The sequence below is a fragment of the Carassius gibelio genome, chromosome A18 (genome assembly GCF_023724105.1).
Source record: "Carassius gibelio isolate Cgi1373 ecotype wild population from Czech Republic chromosome A18, carGib1.2-hapl.c, whole genome shotgun sequence".
Lineage (NCBI taxonomy): Eukaryota > Metazoa > Chordata > Actinopteri > Cypriniformes > Cyprinidae > Carassius > Carassius gibelio.
Window position 1 is genome coordinate 17,903,939 of NC_068388.1, and position 18,939 is coordinate 17,922,877.

General features: G+C 38.6%; 1 protein-coding gene across 1 annotated transcript in view; it reads right to left on the minus strand.

Annotated features, from left to right (window-relative positions):
* LOC127933944 (synaptotagmin-9) overlaps positions 1 to 18,939 on the minus strand; it is a 44,064-nt gene that overhangs the window by 2,723 nt on the left and 22,402 nt on the right. Inside the window, exons 4-6 of the mRNA XM_052531082.1 lie at positions 6,619 to 6,739; positions 4,777 to 4,948; positions 3,349 to 3,478 (exon numbers count right to left, since the gene is read on the minus strand). Coding sequence (XP_052387042.1) covers positions 3,349 to 3,478; positions 4,777 to 4,948; positions 6,619 to 6,739 — 423 coding nt within the window. The remainder of the gene's footprint in view (positions 1 to 3,348; positions 3,479 to 4,776; positions 4,949 to 6,618; positions 6,740 to 18,939) is intronic.

An 18,939-nucleotide genomic window follows, 5' to 3' on the forward strand; every position in this document is an offset into this window, starting at 1 on the left:
GACCACAGTTTTTTAAAACTGCTTGACATCTGTGTGGCATGGAGTCAACCAACTTGTGGCACCTCTCAGCTGTTATTCCACTCCATGATTCTTTAACAACATTCCACAATTCATTCACATTTCTTGGTTTTGCTTCAGAAACAGCATTTTTGATATCACCCCACAAGTTCTCAATTGGATTAAGGTCTGGAGATTGGGCTGGCCACTCCATAACATTAATTTTGTTGGTTTGGAACCAAGACGTTGCTCGTTTACTAGTGTGTTTTGGGTCATTGTCTTGTTGAAACAACCATTTCAAGGGCATGTCCTCTTCAGCATAGGGCAACATGACCTCTTCAAGTATTTTAACATATGCAAACTGATCCATGATCCCTGGTATTCGATAAATAGGCCCAACACCATAGTAGGAGAAACATGCCCATATCATGATGCTTGCACCTCCATGCTTCACTGTCTTCACTGTGTACTGTGGCTTGAATTCAGAGTTTGGGGGTCGTCTCACAAACTGCCTGTGGCCCTTGGACCCAAAAAGAACAATTTTACTCTCATCAGTCCACAAAATGTTCCTCCATTTCTCTTTAGGCCAGTTGATGTGTTCTTTGGCAAATTGTAACCTCTTCTGCACATGCCTTTTTTTTAACAGAGGGACTTTGCGGGGGATTCTTGAAAATAGATTAGCTTCACACAGACGTCTTCTAACTGTCACAGTACTTACAGGTAACTCCAGACTGTCTTTGATCATCCTGGAGGTGATCATTGGCTGAGCCTTTGCCATTCTGGTTATTCTTCTATCCATTTTGATGGTTGTCTTCCGTTTTCTTCCACGTCTCTCTGGTTTTGCTCTCCATTTTAAGGCATTGGAGATCATTTTAGCTGAACAGCCTATCATTTTTTGCACCTCTTTATAGGTTTTCCCCTCTCTAATCAACTTTTTAATCAAAGTACGCTGTTCTTCTGAACAATGTCTTGAACGACCCATTTTCCTCAGCTTTCAAATGCATGTTCAACAAGTGTTGGCTTCATCCTTAAATAGGGGCCACCTGATTCACACCTGTTTCTTCACAAAATTGATGACCTCAGTGATTGAATGCCACACTGCTATTTTTTTGAACACACCCCTTTCAACTAATTCAACTAATTGCCCAATTGCACAGCCTTAAGAGCGTGCATATCATGAATGCTGGGTCTCATTTGTTTTCTGAGAATCTACTGAACCTACTGGTAACTTGTTTGCCACGTAGCAATAAAAAAATATACGAAAAATCTTGATTATTCTGGTTAGTCACATTGTACTGCTATTATTTTGAACAATACTGTATATACAGTGGAAGTTTTCTTTAAATAAAGTCCTTAAACAGTGAGCTTTCAGAGAATTTTGATTTTCAGAGAAATTTGGACCTTTTAAAGTAAGTTATGTTTAAGCGTTTCCTCATGTGAATCAGAATTCCTTCTCAAAAGAAAATAATAATAATAATAATAATAACAGATGAAGAGTCTTTAATAATGTGAAGGTTTTTTTTTTTTTTTTTTTTTTCTTCTTTCCCTGCAGAAGGACTAGTACCTTGACTCAGCTGTCCAGGGAAATGTTCCTTAAAATAGGTCAGATTTGCTTCAAACCATCAGAGCAACCCAGCCATGTCATGTGTGTTTGAGATATATTATTTGTTCTAAATAATTCTAAACTATTTTTTTTTTTTTTTTTGAAGTCAAATTCCAGGCTTACAAATAAACACTGTTGGGAACGTTACTTTAAAAAAAAAAATTAGTTATAGTTACTCACTACTTGTTCCTAAAAGTAACTGAGTTAGTAACTGAATTACTCTATAATAAAAGTAACTCGTTACCAGGTAAAGTAACTATTTGCGTTACTGTAAAAAAAAAAAGTTGCTATATGTCAAAGAATTATTATTATTTTTTTAGCAGTTTTCACAAGTCGGTTGAAATGAGTAGAACAGACAAGTGTTCGTACACAACTTTCGATATTTATTGCACGTCAAAAGACAGCAAGAGATTTATCCTGCACTTCAAGTATTATCTTTGTAAGAAAAGTGTTGTGGGCCACTAGCTTTGTAGATGCGTGTGTCACACATTGCATGTACACATTTCATGCACATTCTTGCCTTTGACCACAATGAATTTGAAATAGCGCTTATATCTCCACCTTGAAAATGCCATTTTCATCGGATTGATCCTGACTGGCCATTTCTGCTGCTGCGAATCTGTGTAGCTGTTGTGTGTGTGTTTGTGTGTGTGTGTGTGTGTGTGTGTGTGTGTGTGTGTGTGTGTGTGTGTGTGTGTGTGTTTGTGTGTGTGTGTGTGTGTGTTTGGCGCCGCTGGCGCGTGTGACGGCATGTGTGTAAAAACACTGACTCTGATTGGCTACCATGAAACATATGACTCGGCCTTACCGAATCATAATTGCTTATCTTGTTTTTAACCCACCTCCACACGCGCTGTGTGAGCCAGGGTTGCGTTCGGATTGCATAGTTTATTAAATCAATGCATAGTAATGTACCGCATTTAACTTTCAGTAATGGTAACGGCGTTGTAACGATGGGAAAAGTAATTAGTTAGATTACCCCGTTACTGAAAAAATAACGTCGTTACCTAACGCCGTTATTCCAAACACTGCAAATAAACACCAATTATATTTATAATTTTCCTTCTCAAGATCAGCAGTACTCAGGGTTTATATGTTGGCAGATTAAAATTAATTCTGAAGAAGTGTTTCATAAATAATAAAGAAAGTTCACTCTACGAGTGCTGATTGACAATTAGTCAAGATACCTGCTGTTAACAAAAAGACATCACCGAACAGAAAAAAAGAAAAGAAAAAGACAAGCAGACACACAAGGATTACAGACAACTTTAGATAACTGCAAATATGAGGATGGTTGAAACATCTGTAAAACATTATTACCATGCTCATTTTTTTATAAAGTAGTATGTTAGCAAAACTTCAGATTTCACATTCAGCCATGATGATCAATCAGCATGAACAAAGGTTTAGTGATAAGCTGATGTAATTGTTGAAATGACTGTCTGAAAAAAAATATTTCTGTAAATATATAAACTATAATACTGCAAACAAGAATATACTCAGTGAAAGAGAATGTCCATATAGTACATGCTTGGTTTTGAAAGATCTCTATTATCTTATATATACTAAACAAAAGGGATTCAAACAGAATGTCAAACAAATCACTGTTTTAATCACTTTTTTTTAAGCTGAAGTGTTATATTTGGGACAGTAAGTTTCATGCCTTATGTATTAGACCTGTTGCCCACGAGAAACTATTAAATCTGTCCTGAATTAACTTTTGAAAGAGAATGTCCATGTGTTCTTACCTCTATGAGAGGGTGCCAATGTGCGATGGGTTTTCGTGGGTATGTCAACATTTCATTCCAGTGTTCTCTGCCCAAACCCTCAGCATCATTCCCTACTCGGCACACGCCAATGACCTCATTGTGACCAACACTGTGAAAGAGAGAGCAATATACTGTGTTTACTTCATAATACTACTCTTTGCCGAATCATTGCTGTAAAAAATCTGACTGTATTATGTATCTCCACTGCCCCTTCTATAAGACTCACATACTGTACGTCTTCATTAAGTTTGAATCACAAATGTGTGTATATGTTGTGTTTTTTATTTTAAAATAGTTTAGATTATTTTAAGAGGAACTAAAAAAAATCATTAGATTGGTATTTGTTTAATATATAAAATGTTTTAATTTTAACAAATCAAAGTTACTTTCAAAGTAGCTCCAACTTCCATGTAAAGTGTAAAGATCAAGGGAATTTTTTGAATGCTGTTACTAGAGAAGACTATTTTAACTTATCTCTCATTTAACAAATAATTCAATGATAAACTGCCTTTAACTGTCATTTTGCGCTATTGACACACTGTTCTCCTAATGAATGTTGTTCAGTTGCTTTGACGCAATGTATTTAGTTTAAAGCGCTATATAAATAAAGGTGACTTGACTTGACAATAATGTACAGTATTTGAAAAATAATGTGTTTTTGAACATTAAAGCATGTCAAAATATTCTTTTACACCAAATACACAAAATAATGATCGCTAAAAAGCATCATATGAGAGGCCTTTAAAGTTCACAAGCATAAGCTACATCCTTATATCCTTGTAAGTTTTAGCTTTGCTTACTAACCTTGTCCATGTAAAGTTATTTCCATGAATAACATCTCAGTATTAAACAATCCAAACAATGCTACACTTACCAATAAATAAATGTAAAAAGTGACTGTGAACAAAGAGAATATTCTAATTTGCAAATATATTTCTGCCTTTAAATGATATTCCTAAATGTCACAAATCACATTTGACACTTTAAAGTGGAATAATCTTTAGAATATTTTTTGAAGGTGATAAAAAAAAAAAAAAAAAAAAAAAATATATATATATATATATATATATATATATATATATATATATATATATATATATATATATATATATATATATATATATAAGAAAGTCACGTCCCATAGAGTTCCATTGTAAGTGTCTTCTGTAAATATCATTATGAAGGATGAGTCAAAATTAATGTCTGGTAATCCACTGGATTTAACATATGATTTGCACAGAGCTGATCTTGTTTTGAGACCGGAACATTGCTTAAAAATCAGAAAGAAAAAAGGAAAGAAAAAGAAGACATTCCAAGAAAGCGATCATATTTAATTTCAATAGTTGCCTTATACCATGTGTCTGTAATGGTCAGAAAGGACAGAAAAGACATTTAGGAGACTCTCACCGGTCATAGTCCATAACAGCTATGAGAAGGCTGATTTGGTCAATGTTCTCTGGAGGGACATCAAACACTATGGCCTCATTGTACACAGGGTTCAATGTGTTCCTCTTGGTAGAGGTTTTTCTTTTCTTCAGTCTCCGTCCATCACACATCAGAGAAACTTTTACATAAGGATCTAAGAAAAGAGTCCATGTGAGTAGAGAAAATATGTAATGTTATCCTTAAAAAAAATATATATATATATATATGCCTTTTCCAGGTGTGCAGTATTCAGTAAAAGTAGAACTGTGTGAGAATGTTGTTGTTTAGACTTAAAATCTATTCAAAATATTTGCTTCAACATTTGTGGAGATATTAACTCCAGGGTGTGAGCGGATGTTCAGTGCTCATGAAACCGCAGAGAGCAGATGTACCTCAGCCAGTTCTTCTGGAATTTACTGCTGCCCCTGATGTCTAAATAGCTGTTAGACATGAGAGATAGCTTGTGTTCGGGGTAAATCTAATGGGCTATCTTTGATCTCATTAATCTATTATTTGTTCCAGAGCAAATAGTTTTTGCTGAAGGCAACGTCTCATAACAATATATATTATGCCTTTGTACTTTTGAATGATTTGCCTAGCAAATTTTATGATGGCTGTTGTTGTTGAATATTAAATATTATTATTCAAAAAATTATATTTAATACAAATAATAGTGGCATTTAATAGTGGCATTTAGTGTTGAGAAAAGATAATTTGTTACATTATTCCGCCATTAGATGGCTGCAAGCGACTGTTTTATTTGTGAGTCAGCAGTTAAGACTTCTATATTGAAGGAGACTGAAACAGGGCTGTAAACAAGGAAGTTATTTTTTCTTTCAACAACACCTTGTAAGATGCAGCCAACAAATGAACTGAGCAGTGCTGTCATCAGAAATCACTATTAACAGATTGAAATACAAAGATATCACTTTCCACAGTCCACATTCAAAGTAATGTTTTATGCGGAATATGAGATTGAGCTGAAGAATGAATGCTGTATCAGATGCAGCTAATCACACTCACTCAGTCCACCTGTCTCTCACTATACTCTATTCTAAATAACACAGTGATTTGTTAATACAGTAATACAATAAGCTTTCAATGAAGCAAATCAATGTTCCTCCGTTATTAGTTCTAGAGTGACATTTTCAAATTGGTAACAGAGGCTTGGGCTCAGCTGACAAACTGAGATTTGAATCCACGTCAGAAAGAAATTAGTTCCATGCAAAGGAGGGTTTTTGGGACACTCCATTGTTGTCTTTTTTATATTTACACACTTGTGCCAACAAACTGTTCAAATAAATTAGATATCACACTCTAAGCTGTGCAATATGGCTGTATATCAGCACGCTGTGTATTACCTATAACCAAATACATCATTATGATCATTTAAGACCATAACCTTGTATCAATTATTGTAGTATTGAACACAAATTCAAGGAATGACCAGAGATGGCAAATGTACACACATCCTTCACTCAAGCAGAAGTACCAATACTCATTTTTAAAAAGACTATGGTAAAAGTTGAAGTACTGACGACACTTTTTCACTCAATTTAAAGTTAAGAAGTATGCTCTGGCATGCACTTTAGTAAAGAATAGCCATTACTACTGCCTGTTTTAGTGTCTTGCTGGTAACTGTACCTCACAACATATTATTACATTAATACAAAAGAGCTTCCATTACACCAGCTTAAAACTTTATCTAGCCTCTTACATATCATACCATTAGCTGCAAATTCATACATTCTGTTAAGGAGGAAAGAAAGAAAGGTAATATGTAATTTCTAACTGTAGTTTAATAGAATCTGAATCTGCAAATACCTGAAGCTCCAGTGATGTCCATGGCTTTCAGGTTTCGTGCTTTGATCATGGTGATCGTCAGTCGTCCGGCAGTGGGCAGATAGCATAGAGAAAACATCAAATCCCCCAGATCCACATTGTCCTGGCAACAGAAACAAGATTCACTTTTTCACATTTACTATTAAACCTGTACAATAAACACTTTCATTCATATCAATGACTGTTTGATTCAGTTATTTATTCATGCATTATTTCATTTATTCACTCATTTACTCGATTTTCATTGAAAATTGTGCAGACCATGGTAAATATAGATTACATGGAGTTCACCAAGGAAGTAGCCGCCACGTTTTTATTATTTTTTCATGGTACTTTGCATAATATCAGAACAACACTTACGTCAGCAGCGTTAAAAAGTAACAGCCTCATTATCACTTGCTCTGGAAATAACTCAGCCGAGAATGTGAGATGTGCTTCTCTATATAACACCTATTCTTTTGAACTTCAGTGAATCATGGCTTACCTCCAGTCTGTTAAAAAATGAGGATTTAACTGATGAGATTCATCTACACCTGACCATCAATTCACTGCATTATGAACTTCACCAACATAGTTTAGATTGACAGAACCCAGAAATTGCAGAAAAGAGATGTTATGCTGATTGGTGTATCAAAGTAATTCAAAACTGCCTGATATAAAGAAGGACAGTTGGTTATTAAGCAAAGAGAAATAGATTTTTATTTTGAAATGTGTATTATTGCTGTGGTAAATTGAATGTTAAAAATTATGTTACATTTTACATGCCATTTAAGGCAATAACAGACCACAGTAATAGACCACTGTGAGAATAAATGAATGGATGGATGGATGAATGAATGAATGGACATAATGAATGAATAAACGCATAAGCCATGTTGAGCAAACATGCAGAAAACAAAAATGTATGCAATCAGAATTGCATTCAATCGAAAGTACAGATTATTTAATACAGAACACACAACTAGGGCGGTCACTTTTGTGAAAAAAATCATTTTAGATTTTTAAGACATAAGTGTTCATCAAATCGATTGTAAAATTGATTTTCCATTTAAAAAAAAAAAAGACGTTTCCTTTTTGAACGTCAAATAACGGACGAACGTAACGAGAGCGCTGGAAACGCACAAGTCAGCAGTATTTCTTATTTAAAAGTATATATGCAGAGGGGACGGCTGGCATAACAAAAGAAAAACATCACTGCAGGTTTCAACCCAGCTGCATTTATGATTTAAGCAATTCAAAAATCTCCAAGATTATTTTTAATAATGATTCAATCCATTTCAAACAACTGTTCAAAAAAATGAAACTTTAAATGGGCTTGAGAACAGGCCGTGTGTGTTTTTTTATTTATTTTATTGAACGTAACTGACACTTAGGCTAGGCGGCACTAGGCAGGCATAATTAAATCAAAATTTATATATATATATATATATATATATATATATATATATATATATATATATATATATATATATATATATATATAAATTATATATATATAATTTGTTTATTATTATTATTATTATTAATTTCATTTTTTTTTTAATTATTATTATTTGTATGTGTGTGAACAGGGTGAGCGTGATTTCATGTTCCTGGATCAACATCCTTATCAACCAGTCAGAATTCAGATATAACCTTTCAGGAAATATCTGTTTTAGGCTTAAATTCACCGTTAGGTGCTGGGTTAGGTGCTTCTACACTCTTGTTAATCAGCTATAATTTCCCACTGATTTTAGGAATAAATTATAGGTAGGGTTAATTTAGACGTAGAGGTTAGGTTAAATCCACATTTTTAATAATAATGTTGATCCAGGATCAACAAAAGATGTTGATCCAGGAACATGTCGTACTTGTCAAAATCACGGCGACCATGTGAACAGCATGTAACAAAACTTTAAAAATGAGAGCATACAGACTATTTTTATGTGAAGGACTCCAAGAGATACTTTCATAAAATCCAAGGAAAACTATCATAACAATGTCATTTTAATGAACCTCATCTGTCGACATTATGTCGGTGAATCACACTGGCTGTCACTTGCTTGCATTACTATGCTGTGTGCAAGAGCATGAGCACAATGGACACCAGTGTAACTAATAAAAATGGATTCTGAATTTCTGCATAGAGCCCTTTAACAGCTAAATATAAAAAATTGTATGAGTTACTGTTTACTGTCGACAGTGAAATAGCTTGAGCCATTCTCTAGGACTAGGGGGTCCCTTATGAAAATTAACCATGATTTTACTACAAATAAAACCAAAAAACCATAGTTCCTATAGTTAAACCATGGTAACCACAAATTTACCATGGTTTTGCTATATTAACTGTTATATATTCATGAGGCCAGCCACCAAATGCTATCAAAACATACTTTACTGGTGTTCAGATCACATATTGATTACATCACATTTCACACATGCAAATCACATCACGTGATTTAAATACCCTCTTCCCAGGCATAGGAACCAATGACTGCTCATCATGCATATATACACATTATCCCAAATACACCACATTTCCTCCCCCATTAAAAATAATACACCACATTATCAGTTCAAAAGCACCACATGTGTTCAAATTCTCAATTTCTAAAACGCTGTGGTAATTTAATAGTTCGTTTAGAGCGACGTAGACCCCCTGGACTTGGAATCAGGGGTTCTGTTAGTTCAAAAGGTACCTCAGAGTCAAATGTACCTGGAATTCCAGCAAATCCAGAATCTTGATCATTGAGTTCAGCATTTTGAGCTTGATCATTAGATTCAGCAGATTGAGCAGTCTCCTTTTCATTCGGTGGCATTGGAATCTCTGAGGACGAAGTGCGTGGTCTCAATTGATCACCATGCCGTCTATACACAGTATCCGATGCTGGATCACGTACCTTGTACGAAACAGGTCCTGTCTGTTGTGTAATCACTCCAGATAACCACTTCGGATCTCCTCCCACTGTACTTCGCAGGAAAACAGAATCATCCACAGCAAAGGATCTCTCTCTTGCCCGATAGTCATGTTGATTTTTCTGCAAATACTGTTTTCTGCGAACCGTCTCATGAATGTTTGGTTTCCGGAAGTCCAGCCTGGTGCGGATGTGTCTCTTTAAAAATAAATCAGATGGTGACTGACCTGTGGTACAATTAGGAGTTGTGCGATAGCGCAATACAAATAAAGATAGTCTATCATCAATGCACATTTGCTCATTAGTCAATTTCTTCATACCCCTCTTAAACGTCTGGACATATCTTTCTGCCAATCCATTTGTTGCTGGGTGTTTTGGTGCACTTCTGGTATGCATAATACCATTCTGCTTCACAAATCTTTGGAATTCATCAGAAGTAAAAGTAGTTGCATTATCAGTCACGATTTGTTCAGGTAATCCATATGCAGAAAACAATCTCTTCAATCTGGTAATAGTAGCTTGAGAAGTAATCTGTGACATACGAAAAACTTCCAACCATTTAGAATGAGCATCAACAATGATCATAAACATGTTGTTCAAGAACGGACCAGCAAAATCCACATGCAACCTTTTCCAACACTCACCCGGGAATTCCCAAGGATGAAGAGGGACGTGACTTGGCATTCTTTGTTCTTGTTGACAGATTTGACACTCCTTGCAAACTCTTTCTATATCCGTATCAATTTTAGGCCACCACACGTATTTACGAGTCAGAGCTTTCATTTTAACAATGCCAGGGTGTCCTGAGTGAATTTCCTGTAACACTGATTTTCGAAATTTGAATGGTACAATCACTCGTGTGCCCCATAGCAGACATCCCTGTTCTACTGACAGTTCATCTCTTTTCGCGTAGAATACTTTCAAATCATCTGACACTTCAATTGGCCAACCTTCCATGACATAACGAAACACTTTAGAAAGTTCTTGATCTGTTCTTGTCATTCTGGCAATCTGTGCTGCATTTAGAGGAGCTTCTTGAAGATGGTTTGTCAAAAGTGTGTTGATATTTGCTGAAATGGCTTCTGTTCCTACATCGGTAATTTCAGGTAATGGAATTCGTGACAAGCCATCTGCATTTCCATGATCATCTGCCTTGCGATACATGATATGATAATCATATGCCGACAAAATTATCGCCCACCGCTGAATGCGAGCGGCAGCCATCATTGGGAAATGCTTATGTTCACCAAACAGAGTCACTAATGGTCTATGATCAGTTATCAAATTAAAAGATCTTCCCCAAAGATACTGATGGAATTTTTTAACTCCATAGATCACACTCAAAGCTTCCTTCTCAATCTGTGAATATTTATTTTCAGCAGGGGACAAAGTACGTGAAGCATATGCAATGGGATGCTCGTCACCATTTGGCATGATGTGCTGAAGCACCGCACCAATTCCATAAGCGGAAGCATCACATGCTAAAGTCAAAGGCAGTTGTGGATCATAGTATACTAGCACTTTGTCACTGGTGAGCAATTCTTTACATCTACTAAAAGCACCTTGTTCCTTTTTCCCCCAGCACCAAGCAGTTTGTTCTTTCAACAGTCTATACAGTGGTGCCAACACTGTGCTCTGCTGTGGTACAAAGCGTCCATAATAATTTACCAAACCTAAAAAAGCTCGTAGTTCCTTCACATTTGATGGTGCTGGCGCATCTTGAACAGCTTTTACCTTGTATTTTGTCGGATACACCCCTTTTTCATCGATCACATGACCCAGGTACTCAATCCGTGTTTGTCCCCACTCACATTTACATTTCTTTACTCTTAAGCCTGATTCTTGAAGACGCTGTAAGACTTTGCAAATGTTTGTTAGATGTTCTTGCTCATCTTTACCTGTGATCAACAAATCGTCCAAATACACAATCACTTTTAGATCTTTCATCAAATTTCCCATTATTCGTTGAAAAATGGAAGGGGCTGAACTGATGCCAAAAGCAAGACGATTATACACATATAATCCCTTGTGAGTGTTGATTGTCGTATACTTCTTAGAATCATTATCCAGCACGACTTGTTGATATGCTTGTGCCAAGTCAATCTTGGAAAACAACTTCCCTCCACTCAAAGTGGCTAACACTTCCTCGATCCGTGGCAAGGGATACACTTCAGTGTTGGCAGCTTGATTAACAGTGACTTTGTAGTCTCCGCATAAGCGAATTGTGGAATCTTTTTTTATAACAGGAACAACTGGAGCAGCCCACTCGCTGTATTTTACTGGGGATATAACATTAGCTTTTTCAAGTCTATCAATTTCCTTCTCCACACGCTCTTTCATAGCAAAAGGAAGAGGACGACTTTTAAAAAACTTGGGTGGCACATCTGGTTTCACTGAAATAGTGGCTTTAATGTCCTTTAAAGTGCCCAGCTCATCCTTAAAGACTTCACTATATTTGTCCAGCACTTCTTGAATGGACCCAGGCTGCTTCTTCACATGTCGAATTATCTTCCAATTCAGTTTTACTTTCTGAAGCCAGTTTCTCCCACACAGGTTTGGACCATCCCCTTTGACTACGATCAGTGGTAACTCATTCACTTGATCCTCATATTGTACAGTAGCTGTGAATAGACCCAACACTGGAATGCATTCACCGGTGTAGGTCTTTAACTTGACTCTAGCTCCCTCCAGTGGCAAATGGGCAAACGATCGTCTATACTCTTGTTGTGAAATGATGCTTACAGCCGCTCCTGTATCAATCTCCATCAATAAATCCTGCTGATTCACAGTAAAATTTACTCGGAAAGACTGTTTCTCAGTATCACTTAACATGGAAAACATTTCCAGCTCTGGCTCTTCAGCATGCATATAAGCTGTTACTTTGTGCTTGTTCTGTTGTTCAGCATATTTACTGTTAGGATGTGACTTCATTTTAACTTTGCAAGCTCTCTTTATATGCCCAATCACTCCACAATTGTGACATTTAGAGTTTTTAAAATAACACTCCTGTGCATTATGGTTTTTCCCTTTACAACGATAGCATTGTCTCTGGTTATAAACAGTCTTTGCATTTACCTTATGCACTGTTGTATCCCATCCTCGTCGCCAATTTATGTTATATATTCATGAGGCCAGCCACCAAATGCTATCAAAACATACTTTACTGGTGTTCAGATCACATATTGATTACATCACATTTCACACGTGCAAATCACATCACGTGATTTAAATACCCTCTTCCCAGGCATAGGAACCAATGACTGCTCATCATGCATATATACACATTATCCCAAATACACCACATTAACCATAGTTTAACCATGGTATTTGTATTAAATCTGTGGTTATACAAATGGTAGTCAATACGCCAAAAAACCATAGGTTACTACAGTTTTACTATAATAAAACCATGGTTATTTTTTGTAAGGGGTATGACAAAACAGTCCATACTTCTTTTGGATGTCACAGGATATAACAGTATTCAAATAAACAGTCATTTTTGTCTTAAAGTGAAGTGAAACAGTTAGTCAAGTTTACATTATTTAGTAAACTGATTTCCACTTAAATATATATATATATATATATATATATATATATATATATATATATATATATATATATATATATATATATTTATATATTAGGGATGCACCGAAATTTCGGCCACCGAAAATTTTCGGCCGAAAATGGCCTTTTCGGTTTTCGGCCGATAGACTTTTATCACCGAAACAACACGGCCGAAATGTTGTGATGACGCAAACAGTAACCGCGATGTGCACCTGCATAACGCAGACAACGAGCTCCACGCAACATTCACTTAACACCAGTGAGAACATTCTCTCTCTTCGTATTCCTTTATTCGCAGCACTAAAACGTCTCCTAACAAAGAGATTAAGACGGACCACGAAGTAAAAACAAAGAAAAGTACAGTCTTATAGAGTCTGTTAGCACACGTCTCACTGAGATCTTTTCGGATCCTCTGCACTTCATCGCGAATGTGCTTGATCCGCGTTATAAAGACCATTAACGTTACTTGGATGCGGAAATAAGGCAGCGCGCACAAGAAATGATCCAGGCCGCGCTGGATGCAGAGAACCCGCGTGGAGACGGAGAAGCGCCAAGCGCAGGAGACAGATCAGAGCGCAGAAAAGACTGGTCTCTGCACCAGATGAGTGGCATGCACCATCGCTGTCTGATATGTTCAGTGGAATTCTGCAAGAAAGTGCCTCAAATAATAATAATACGTTGGCTATTTTGTTCTTAGGCTACTATATATATACACACACACACACACACACACAAACATACATACATAATATCAGATTGTAGCCGTATTTATGCTAGATTTCTGCTTTAATTTGATAAAAATGTTTATTTATGCCCTGGCCCTATTTAAATACACTCTCTCAAATGTCAGGCAGATGACAAGCTCAACTGCTCAACAGCTAGATGGTTATCTGTCTGAAGTCCCCATCCGCAGAAGTGATAACAGTCTTGCCAACTGGAGAAGTAATGCACTTTCTAGTCCTACATAGAAAAATTTCAAATGCACTTCACCTAAATGCACTTTGTTTTTATGAGAGAACTGTTCATTTTAAAACCTTTCTGCAGGCCAGTAGGCCTGTACATTATTATTAAATATACAGATGAGTGGGATACATTTTTAGTTTGAATTTTATTTTATACTGTGCATTGTTACAATGTGCTTAATAAATATTTGCATCATTTGTAATTGTGTATTTTTATGTTTTTTTTTTTAATAAGTTATGTAATTGTAATTATCTTTGAAACTTTAATATTAATTTATACAATTGCAATGTCTTAATTTTAGTAAAGTTAGTACACGGTCATAGCAATAAATGCAATGGTACTAATAATTGGCATAATTTCTTTCGGTGTTTCGGTTTCGGTTTTCGGCCTTGGTTTTCTCTTTTTCGGTTTCGGCCAAGAATTTTCATTTCGGTGCATCCCTAATATATATATATATATATATATATATATATATATATATATATATATATATATATATATATATATATATAAAGGATTAATTTAACCATTTTAAAGAAGAGTTCCTCAGAGTGTGTTACGTCGCATGGTTGGTTCGCTCCATTGCAAATATAAGCATTTTTTACATTTTTTGAACTCACAGATGTGCTTGGCTTCCATCATAATTGTATGAATATCCAACACCAAACTGTTTAAATCACAAAGTTTTGATCGTGGTATCCCAAACATTGTTTTCATAATGCAAGGCGCAACATGATGTTGTGGTATTGCCGGCCCAAGACTCAAACCCAAAACCTTAGGGTTGGGAGTCAAACTCTCTAACTACTAGAAAAGTTTATTATTCTTGTATTATTCTTTTAAAGTTTATCATTGTTTTAAGCCTTGTCAGTTTCATTAGACGGCACTAAAGAGATTTCAATGCAGAACTTGCGTGCTGTGATTGACCATTTCTGTGCACACACACTAAGATCAGACTGATCTTAGTGTGTGTGCACAGAAATGGTCAATACTTGTCAAAACAACATAACTGGCATAATTTTGTGTGCATTTGCTTAAGACGACATGAAAGACAACTCAATTTGAGTTCTCTTTCATGTCGTCTTAAGCAAATGCACACAAAATTATGCCAGTTATGTTGTTTTGACAAGTATTTATATAAACATGTGTTGTTTCCAAACTGCCCTTCACCCCGTATAACAGTATAAACTTCACACAGTGTAAATTTTGCAAGTTATTACCCCCTTATTACTCTATAGTTACAAATAGGTATGCTGTAAATTCAATGTAATTAGGCAGTACATTGCAAGCTGTAATCTAAAGCGTTACAAAAACACCATAGTACAAGTGTGGCACCCAAAGGGTTGGTTTTGTGTTTTGTTAATTTGGACTATAATTACAAAGGTGGTGGATTTCTAGAAACCACTGGACATCTAACTCTTTGTAACACTGACTACGCCACCCTGGGAATAAGGACACAGGTTTGTTACACACATCAACCATGCAATATTGTATTCACTCCACCACACAAACGTGCAATCAGGTACCAGAAAACTACAATTAGATCATTCAGTGAACAAGGATACCCATTAGCTTAGAGTGGGTAACACTCCTTCCTAGCCATAGTAAGAGTTAGAAAAACAAAAAACAAAAAAAAACAAAAACAAACATAAACTTTAATAAATTCAAGAAAACAAGTAAAACATCAAATAGTCACACACAAAAAAAGTTCAAATCAAATAATCTAAATACATTTTACAAATTACATCATAATCTCATACAAAATACAAAAAGTAACAAAATAACATATGTGATCAGATTTCACATTCCCCAAACATTGGACCATAACCCCTAAATGCAAAAAAACAAATAAAAATAAGACTCTGTAATAACACACACAACCAAATGACTCAAACAACTTGTAAATTCACTCACACAACTATAAATATAGCATACAAACCTCACAAATACGCAATCCTCTTGCTGAAAGAGTGGAGGGTAACCAAACAGATTAATACTCGGATCTCACAAACCTACAATGTTCAAAGTTCAATTGTTACAGCATTGCCTGATGAATGCAAACGATGAGATGACAGAATGCTGCAGCAATGCACAACACAAAAGAAGTGTCACACACACACACACTTCAAGACCAGTAGCTATCTCAGGGCTTAAACTGAATCCATTGTTTTGAATACACTTTGGGGATATAAGGTACCTTTCTTATGAGATCAGAGATATGATCGTAAGACACCTTCAGCTTATCTTCCTTCTATTTCCTCTGTTTTTCTCCACATTTGTCGGAGGCTATGGGTATGATTATTAAGCCATGGCTGTGGTAAGGCTTTTGGATTTAGGATTTTGAAAGGAGCACACAAATCCATAATAACATTACAGGTGGAATTAAATATTGACACTGAATCATTTATGCCTGATCCAAAAGACAGAGGCAGAGCTGGAAATATGTATAAGCATTTGAAAACTCACTGGCCGTTTAAGATCTCAAAGAATAGACATACCGGCCTGGTGGCTTACAATAAAAAAATGGACTGGGTAATGAAATATTAAAAATAACTGGGTTATGATTGGAAAGACAAGCATCCTTATATATATATTGTCACGGGGTGAAGAATCACTCGACAAGGGGTATGTGAAATCAAAAGCCATGGAGGGTGGATTTATTAAACACAGTGATGCCTGGTGAAAGGTGCTGCTCCGCTTTCTGGTGGCCGGTGCTTCCCGTGTGCTCTTCGTGCTTTTCTGTGCCAGTTAAGGTGAAAGTGGGTGTCCAAACGTGCTCCAAAGTGGCTGGGCTGTCGGTCACTCACTGCTTTCTGAAAAGTGAAGAGAGAGGGGTTAGACCAGCGTTGCATTCGGTTTAAGACTGTTCTCTGAGTGCAGCATGTGCTCCTTTTGAGTGTGCTGGCTGATGGGGAGCAGCTGTGACCGATCAGCCGGTGACGAGGACGTGCAGGTGTTTTGCTTTGGTTTCCAGGGCGACGCTGATTCCTCTGGGAGTGCTCGTCACATTCCCCTCCCCTAAGCGTCGTTCTGGTCCTGTGAAGACATGTAGAAAGTAGGGGTGAAATTAGGGGAGGGTGGGGAAAGACCCATGACAGACCTGCATAAGCTGTCCAGATCCGGGAGAGGCCATCGGCGTTCGCGTTGGCGGCCCCAGCTCGATGGCGGACTTCGAAGTGGAAGTCCTGGAGTGCTAGGAACCAGCGAGTCACCCTGGCGTTGGTGTCCTTGGCACGGGCCATCCACTGTAGGGGCGCGTGGTCGGTTACCAGGGTGAACTTGCGGCCCAGGAGGTAGTACCGGAGCTTCCTTCTCCACGGCGTCGTACTTCCTCTCGGCGGGGGACAGCTTCCTGGTGAGGTAAATGATCGGATGCTCATCATCTTCTAGAATTTGGGAGAGGACCGCTCCGAGTCCTGTGTCGGAGGCATCCGTCTGCAGCAGGAAGGGGCAGCTAAAGTCTGGGGCGTGGAGTACCGGTGAGGACGTGAGTGCTGCTTTCACCTGGGAGAAGGCCTCTTCCGCCGACGGGGTCCAGCATACTTTCTCCGGCTGCCCCTTCCTGGTCAGGTCTGTCAGGGGGGCGGCTAAAGAGGAGAAGTTGGGGATAAAACAATGGTAATAACCGCCAACCCCAAGAAGGCTCGTACCTGGGTCTTCGTCTGTGGTCTTGGGGTGGCGTGGATGGCTTCAACCTTTTTTTCTTGCGGCAGGATGAGTCCTCGGCCGACTTGGTAGCCCAGGTACATGGCCTCAGAGAGGGCTGGTTGGCATTTTCGGGGGTTGGTGCTAAGTTCAGCCCGCCGGAGCTCTGAAAGCACCCTACGCAGGCGATCCAGATGTTCCTCCCATGCTTCGGAGTGGACCATGACGTCATCCAGATAGGCGGCCGCGTAAGCCTGGTGGGGCCGCAGGAGGATGTCCATCATCCGCTGGAACGTCGCGGGGGCCCCGTGTAGGCCGAAGGGTAGGGTCCGGTACTGCCAATGGCCACTGGGGGTGGAGAAGGCGGTCTTCGGTTTGGCGGCCTCGGAGAGCGGCACCTGCCAATAGCCGTTGGTGAGGTCCAGGGTACTGATGTACCGGGCCCTTCCTAGGCGGTCCAGCAGTTCGTCCACCCGAGGCATGGGTACCCGTCAAATTCGGAGACTTCGTTCAGGCGGCGGAAGTCGTTGCAAAAGCGGAGGGTGCCATCCGGCTTTGGGACCATCACAATGGGGCTGGACCATGGACTCTGGGATGGTTCTATTACCCCCAACTTCAGAATTTGTTGGACCTCTTCCTCAATAGCCTGCCGACGAGCCTCCAGGACTCGGTAGGGCCGTAGCCTAGGGCTGGGGGGAGGAGTCCTGGGTGACGTGGCCTGACAGGTTGGGCAGGTTTGGCAGAACCGCTTTACCTCGGCGTCCAGGCCCGGCCAATGGAAGCGGTCATGGATGCGTTGAGCGGTATTTGCTGCCGCGAGGTGTCCTGCCATGGGGTGGGAATGGGCCAGCTCTAGAATGGTCTCAGTCTTGGCTCGAGGCACGACTAGTAACTTTTTCTCCTCCCCCCTACGCTGGGCGGCACAATACAGCAGGCCATTCTCTACAACAAAATGTGGGTGAGGGTGGGGCTGGGGGAGGACGTCCTCTCCATCTACGACTCGCACCTGGCTCCAACAGTGCTTGAGTCGGTCGTCCTCCCACTGTTCCTTGGCGAAAGAGCCCCCTCCAGCGGCCTGTTGGTAGACATCATAAAACAGATTAGTAGATTGGGAGGGGCCTCACCTTCTCTCCCACTGTCGGAGACGAGCAGGGCCGGTCGGCGGCGGGGTCCAGGCGGCCGCCTCGGCCTTCGACGGTTCCCCTTGGGGATGGCAGGCTGAGCAGCGGCGGACAGC